The sequence below is a fragment of the Mirounga angustirostris genome, unplaced genomic scaffold (assembly GCF_029215605.1).
Source record: "Mirounga angustirostris isolate CCGP_5_RB_7025 unplaced genomic scaffold, mMirAng1.0.hap1 SCAF_1, whole genome shotgun sequence".
NCBI lineage: Eukaryota > Metazoa > Chordata > Mammalia > Carnivora > Phocidae > Mirounga > Mirounga angustirostris.
The window spans coordinates 49,067,380-49,075,583 of record NW_026991709.1 but is presented as its reverse complement, the minus strand read 5'-3'; the positions used below and the strand labels follow the sequence as shown (position 1 = coordinate 49,075,583).

The 8,204-nt window shown below is 37.1% G+C and overlaps 1 protein-coding gene across 1 annotated transcript in view; it reads right to left on the bottom strand.

Moving 5' to 3' along the window:
* Positions 1-4,538: 4,538 nt before the first annotated feature.
* Positions 4,539-8,204, bottom strand: part of ZPLD1 (zona pellucida like domain containing 1) — a 66,203-nt gene continuing 62,537 nt past the window's right edge. Inside the window, exons 10-11 of the mRNA XM_064575441.1 lie at positions 7,452-7,481; positions 4,539-7,025 (exon numbers count right to left, since the gene is read on the bottom strand). Of these exons, the coding sequence (XP_064431511.1) occupies positions 6,850-7,025; positions 7,452-7,481 (206 nt within the window). The 3' untranslated portion in view covers positions 4,539-6,849. The remainder of the gene's footprint in view (positions 7,026-7,451; positions 7,482-8,204) is intronic.

The window sequence follows — 8,204 nt, the reverse complement described above, 5'->3', positions numbered from 1 at the left end:
ACTGAGATACCACCTTACGCCAGTTAGAATGGCAAAAACGGACAGGGAAAGAAACAACAAATGTTGGAGAGGTTGTGGAGAAAGGGGAACCCTCTTACACTGTTGGTGGGAATGCAAGTTGGTACAGCCACTTTGGAAAACAGTGTGGAGGTTCCTCAAAAATTTAAAAATAGAACTACCCTATGACCCAGCAATTGCACTACTGGGTATTTACCCCAAAGACAGAGAAATAGTGAAAAGAAGGGCCATATGCACCCCAATGTTCATAGCAGCAATGTCCGCAATAGCCAAACTTTGGAAAGAGCCGAGATGCCCTTCAACAGATGAATGGATAAAGAAAATGTGGTCCATATATACAATGGAATATTACTCAGCCATCAGAAAGAATGAATACCCAATTTCTACATCAACATGGATGGGACTGGCGGAGATTATGCTAAGTGAAATAAGTCAAGCAGAGAAAGTCAATTATCATATGGTTTCACTTATTTGTGGAACATAAGGAATAGCATGGAGGACATTAGGAGAAGGAAGGGAAATACGGGGGGAGGAATTGGAGGGAGAGATGAACCATGAGAGACTATGGACTCTGAGAAACAAACAGGGTTTTAGAGGGGAGGGGGGAGGGGGGATTGGTTAGCCGTTGATGGGTATTAAGGAGGGCACGTACTGCATGGAGCACTGGGTGTTATACGAAAACAATGGATTGTGGATCACTACATCAAAAACTAATGATGTATTGTATGGTGACTAACATAACATAATAAAATTTAAAAAATAAATAAAATAAATGAGTTGGATAGTTTCCCAAAAAAGTAACATGCTAGAGAGCCATACAAGAAGGTTAAAATTAAAACCAATTACTTTTCCTTACTGACCATAGTTAACATTTCTATCAATTTCCTTCCTGTCATTTTTCTGTGTGAGCTTGTATTATGGATACGGTTCAGTGTTCTTTCATATTCCAGCATACTCTTATTTGGTAAAGGTTTTTTATAGCTGATTTTCAGGGTCTACATATTCTTATCTCCCAGAAAAGTACTACAGTACATCTAAGAATTCTCCATTTGGGAACATTCAAGTGGCATCTAATACTTTTTGATTAAAAATAATACAGTGATAAATAGCCTTGTACATAAATCAATATATCTACCATTCTAAGGCCATGAGTAAATGATGACATTATTTGAGTAATATAGGCTTAAGTCAGATCCTCTGATAACCCTGGGCACATGGACACGCACAGTATATTTCCCAGACACCCTTGCTGGTAGTGTGACTATGTGACTAAGTTCTGGCCAGTGGAATATGAAAGTGTCCTGTGGCAGCTCCCAGGAAACTTCCTTACACTACTGATGCCCTTTGCCTCTGTTTTTGGACCTTTCTCTATTTGGGATCATGGGATAAAGGCTACAGATCAAGGACCGTGGAGTGTAAAATGAGAGAAATTTTCATTACACATCCAGTGACAAAGTGGAAAAAAAGCATTAAAGTTTTATTAAATCTCTTGATGAGAGATAGTGAATCACCTTTGTTCCAATTTGTATTTCAAGAGTGAGGGTGATGCCAAAAAAACGGTGATTTATCTCTGCAGGATTTAAGAGAGATTCCCGGGTCCCCTTTCTCTCCCCAGTGGGAACTGTGCATTATTCTCTGCTACCTTATTTTAGCAACATCAAAATATATGTTAGGAAAACAATACCTTTTAAAAAGCAAATCATTTCCAGTTCCCAAGTGGTAAATACTTTCTAAAAAGTACTATATTTCTTCTTGATTAATTTTTCATTTTAGTCAGTTGTTCACCACTGGAAAAAAGAAAAAGTTCAAACTACATACAAGAGGAGAACTAGCTTAAGGACCTGTATAACTTTGAGGCAAAGTTGCATGAAATTGTCAAACCATAACTCTCCTAGGATCTTCCAGTGTTAGTTGATTAGCCAAACTAGCAGGACTATTCAGTAATGGATTCCTCTTTGGGCAATGCTAATAGAGCTCTACTCTTGATGAAAACTAACCTCAAAATTTGGGCCACATCGACTTGCACTAAACCTCCATATAATGATGGCACTTCACTTTTCAACATGGAAAATGAAAGGGAAAATTGAGGTAATTATGTCAGCAATTTAAGTAAAACAGAAAATATCCAGATACTTGAGGCAAAGGAAACTGGAGCTTTGAACTATGCAGAGATAACAATCTGAGCTCTCGATCTCACTTTTTCAATAATACGAAGCATTTTACAAATGAAGTTTACTGACCAGAGATTTCCAAATCTTATGTCTAGTACCTGTGAGCAGAAAGCCCCAAACTACTTGTCTTCCAGCTCTCTCAGCAAAAAGTGGCATTAACCAAGGTTATTTTTCAGTTCTCCTGTGTTATTCAAATTTGTAGAGACTGATGCTGTTTACCAACAAACAATCAGGCAAGATATTCTCACAAACATGAAAAGGTGACATGTTTATCCAGTTTCCACTTCCTTTGAGCCTCTGAAGGAGATGGGCCACCATCACGAGAAATGAATAACAGCTATCAGAGATTCTCCCTTTGTCTCCCACTAGTGAACTCATTCCCACTAAGGAGGTGCCTCTCCTCCTAGCCTCCAGTACTTCCTTTGCCACATTTGCCCCCAATATCTGTGCTTTCCTGTTTTATGTTCTTTACTGCTCTGGCCTATTGTCACTGTTGATGTCATCACTCACTATGCTCCAGGGCCAGCCCTGAGGAATGTGGGCCCATCAGTACTTTGATGCCAAGCCTCCTTCTGCCTTGTTTCTCCTGATGCTATAGGATAATTTGGCATGACTTTGGAGCTCATCACTGTCCACCTACTCGTGGCCCTATCTTTTTTCTATTTGATCCATATTATTAGCTAACATAAAAGAGGACCCTCTGCTCATAAGTCCCTACCTTTAGACATTTAGTGTTTCAAAATCATTGCAATCACAGACTGCCAAATTTTGTAATATTTTTATTAATTCATTCTGTTACTGTTACTAGATTGATTAGGACTTTTGATTTTCAGAAGTGCCAGACATACGGATGGTGGGTTTTCAAGTTTACCAGCTGTGATGTTTATTTTGTATCAACTTGACTAGATCACAGGTCACCAGACATTTGGTCAAACATTATTCTGGGTGTGTCTGTGAGGTGTTTCTGGATGAAACTAACATTTGAATAAATGAGTAAAGCAGATTGCCCTCCCTGATGTGGGTGGCCTCATTTAGTCATTTGAAAGTCTGGATAGAAGAAAAAGGCTGAACGTCCTGTGACTAGGAGAGAATTGTTTCCACAGGACTGTTTTTCAAGCTGGGACACTGGTTTATTCCTGTCTTTGAAACTGAATGGAAATAATAGCTCTTTTTTGGTCTTAAGATGCTAACTTTCAGACTGGAAATACACCATCAGCTCTCCTGGTTCTCAGACCTTTGGATTCAGGCTAGAACTACACCACCAGCTCTCCTGGGCCTTGCTGACTGCAGATCTTGAGACTTGTCAGCCTCCATAATTATGTAAACTAATTCCCTAAAATAAATCTCTTTATATACAGTACATATATCCCATTAGTTCTTTTTTCCTGGAGAACCCTGACTAATACAACAGGTAGTCCCGGCATTTGTTTTATTTACTACCTACCTTTTTTTCTAAATTAAAAATTTGGATTGTTTTATATTAAATGTCTCCCCACTTGTAAATAATTGAGGAACCTCATTCTCAAAAGCAATTGATCTGTGATCGACTTGCTTTTTCCCTTATAAATATGGAATGAAAGCCAACGTGTACTAGCTTAATAGCCTCCAAAGTCATAATAGAAGTCTCTCCATCCTGTTATAATACTCTTCAAGTGTTCTGGAAATCCTTCAAATTATGCCTCATGTGTGTTCACAAACAAGTGTCTCCCATGGACTTCTTCTCCTGCTCTTTTCTCACTTCTAGAAGTTTACTACCTTACATTTTCCACAGCTGACAATGTCCCGTCCTGAACCATCATTTCTGTGATGCTCCCAAAGCTAAATGCCAGCACTTGAAGATCCAGACAGTATTCATTTCTGTAAGATTAGATTCTTCCTGAGTCAGGAAACGCTTTTTTCCTCAACTCTGTGTCACTTCCCAAAACAAGGGACGACAGCCGGACCCTGGGAACTGTCATGAGAGCCTGTGAAACTCTAGGCAGAGGCTGAGCTCCTTGTCTTTCCAGTTCTGACTTTCCCCTCAAAGTTTTAAAAATTATAGGCTCAGTGTTAGTCAGTGCTCAAACTCAAGGTAAAGTACACTTCTTTACCGTCAGCTGATCGGAATATGTCTCCTGACACAGAGCCGTAACCAGGAAGCTCAATATGGAGAGAACAAACTTCATCTAGCTTCAGAGATCACTGCCTTACCCTGTTGCATTAGGTAGCTTATTTTAAGTTCAATCTTTCTTAAAGTTTGTGAAAGTAGGAAGAGAATGTTAAGAGTAGGAAAGAGAAATCCCTTTTAAAAAACCAGGTGACTATTTTAAAGATATTCATTTGTAATTATTTTATTAAACAATCATCTTTTACATGTCATCAGACCTTACCCCTGAAGTACAAAAAAAAAAAAAAAAAAAACAGTTTGAGGTATTAAAACTGAAGGAACATTTGCACATATTTTGTAAGGCTTTTACACTATAGTAACCAAAATATTCAGTGCAACTAAATACTACATATAATTGCAGGTTGAGAAGAACAAAGCTATATAAAACAAAATGGGTTTGTCTCATTATAGCTCTGATCCTCCCATTTATGGTGACAGGGTGGCAAAAAAATAATGTGAGATGTAAGTTGCTTGCAAAATAATGTGTCCATTATTCAATTTTTAAAAAGTGGTATATAGAATGTAAAAGGTCAACACCTGAAACAGTTGCCATCCCCAAAGCACAAAATCAAACTGACCAACTGGTTTCAGTGATAAAGTCCTATTCACAGGACTTAATCCTCAGATTAATGTGAATTCACTTAAAGGATCTGAAATAGATTTACTAGACTATTTTAACACTATCCATGTACATATAAGGTCACATAAGTCGCATCCATGGTCCATACTTTTTTTTTTTCTGTAAGATTTTTCCCTTTAAAGTATAAAATAAATTTTTAATACAGATAAAGTTCAGAATGGTCACTTCAAAGGGATTTTGAAGTAACACAGGAAAGAGGAGTTTGGCTTTTTAAGTGTTAGACTTTTTTAATATTGGATAAATTATCCAAAGACTTTCCAGATCCCATTTCACTTTGACTGTATCTAAACCTTGAAAGAGAAAGTTGAGGGAATCATATAACTAATGATTATAATATAAACACTTTCTTCTGATCTGTTCAGGCAAATTGGAGAAAAGGTGTTTTTTGATTTGATGATTGATTTAATTATTAATTTCAGAGCATAGCTACTTCATTTGAAACAAATTTAAAATTGCATAATGATTTGCATATAATATAGTAAATTAAGTTCTGAATAATGGGTCACAAATGTTGAATAGAAATTAGTCTCTACAGCAGTGGTTACAGGTAACATAGCACTTCAAGTAGCCACACATTCTAGGTTTTGATGTTTGTCTCTGAAATGTTCTATTCAGTTGAGTACATAGGCTGAAAAAAGGGAAGGTTGATTTTTTTTTTTTTGTAAGAACATAGGTTGCTTAAAACTTGGCTTTTAAAAAATTTTTGCAAAACTGATAAAGGACCACAGTTTACTACATAGGAAAATACTGTTTATTCCATGGCAATCATGATACTTTCAAGAAGACACCTGAACGAGTAGGGGTCCTCCAGATTCTTTGTTTAGCCAGCATCAGAAATTTGTGGGAAAAGGACATTTTTTTCATAGAGACTCCAACAATGTTCTTCAAAACACACTTACCCTGCTTCCTCTTTGTCATAGGGGGGAAAAAGGGAAGCTAGGTTGTTAAAAACCCCCATGGGAACCCTACGTGTATGTGTGGGGACACTGTCCTCTCCCACAGCGATGGTTTGTTTTCCCATGTAATGGCTCTTGAATGAAGAATAATGATCTTTATAGTTGCCTCCCTGCTGGAAGCACAGCTGCAAAAGCAGCTGAGCTGTTTACCTGGGAGGAGAGTCAACATGTGCTGATGTTCTCCCTTGAACCAGGAGAAAACTGATCACAGCCATTTCTATCCAAATGAATAATGATCTACGGTCACCTAGTATCCGTTAGAGGTTAATGACTATTTTTACTGTTTGCTACACAAGTAGATGCTCCAGGTTAAGATACATTTCCCAAGAGTTTGTTGTTTTGTTTTGTTTTTTTAATGAATGTCATCAGACATGGAAATCAGCCAAAAACACAGATCATAGAATAAGTAATTAAATCTCAGGTGTCCAAATTGGCCAGTCCAATTAAAACATATCCCCAAGCTGGAATTATCTGGAATAAAACAAAAAAGTAACTTTCATTTTAGGACCACATATACAAATCTAAATGCCATCACACTGGGTTTTAACGTTTAGGGGGAAAAATGTAACAAATGTATTTTTTCTATGCCCATCTTTTATCTCTATAACAACCAATAATCAAAAGAAAATTGAAATAAAATGAAATATGACTGATCCTGTAAGATCTAAGTCCTGAATATTGTTTGCTTATTGTCATTATACCCATTGGTGCCATATAAATCGGGCTGACCACATACATAAGTGACAAGAACAGTATCATCAAAATTCTTTCACTATCATCATGCTAATGAGCTACACTGAAATCTATCAAGCCTACAAATATCAAATGCTGGCTGGCATTCAGTTTGGATGAAACACTGACCAGTCACCCATGGTATGGTCAGTGAATCCTTCTCCCAAGAGGAGGGACCTGTTACAGTCAGTCAAAGACTGGGTTTCTTATGCCATTCAACACCAAACTGGTGGGTGCCTTTCTATGTAGAAGGGCCAGTGAGCACAGGAGAAGGGAAAAGCTCATGACTCCCAGAATGACCATTCCTGATATCAGTGCACTGGTGACGGCATTCAGTTGGAAAGGAGGTTCACTTGGAGAACCTGCAAGCAATAAAATACACACAGTGGAAAGATCCAATATCAGACTCATCTCACCTTATCCCAATTTATACCTGCAAAACATCTGTCTTTAGTATCTTGTAAAGTAACAGCATGACATTGATTCATGCTATAATCTATTTGACTATAATTCAATCCAATAACCAAAGGATCATGTAGTTTAGAGGTCTGGTATCCCCTGGGCTGCCAAAAAAAAAAAAAATTCTTCTATAAAATGCAATAAAAATTGACCAACAGGTCACATATGAGTTCAGAAGTCCTCAGTGAACTGTTATGTAAAATATAACAAACTTGTAAAATCAGAACTCATCATACTTAGTTGTTTAGAGTTTTGCAACTAATCATCAAAAAATACTTAAAATTTTTAAAAATCATACTTTTATTTTCAGTATATGTTCATTATCTTACCAAGCTGTGAATTGTTGGTTGGAGTCTCATCTGGGAGAGAAAAGAAAAAGAAAAGTGATATTGTAAATCTAAACATTTACTTATGTTTATTATAATTCTGTGATTACTTTTTACCTACATGTGGCCTCACCTTCACCCACAAGATCCATGGGTAAAGGAATCATGAAAATCTTCCTAACCCATTATCCTTTCCCATTTTCTGTCCCACATGTCTGAGATTTTATTATCTATCCATTCCACAAGCCCACACCCTGCCAGTGCCCTGGGCATACAAATGTAATCGCAAAATATACTATACGATATTCTTTCCTGCTAACCTTGCTTTGTCATTATCTCTTTAGTCAGGTTAGTGGGAGCAGTAATTGTTAACAGCTATTACATTTTTTATAGGCCTATAACCTGCCATTTGTTATTTTGTTTTAGAGAAGTATTCATTATTTAGTGCCGCTCTATTTTAAGTGTTGCCAATTTGCCCATCATAATCTGCAAAAACATCATTTTAACTTCCAAAAAGATAAATTCACACTTAGTAACTAAACGAAAGGAAAACACGATTCCTAATCTTGAGTTGTAGGGGTTTTTGCATCTGTTAAGTAAAAGATGAAAGCTGTTGATTTTTTACTTATCCCTGGCAAACATAATAATGGATGCAATGAATGCATTCACCTGGTTTCCCAACTTGTGTTAAACGCATTTGGTAATCGTATAGCCATTAACCCCTTCTTCTACAATTAGTGGATTTCATTTTTGTTC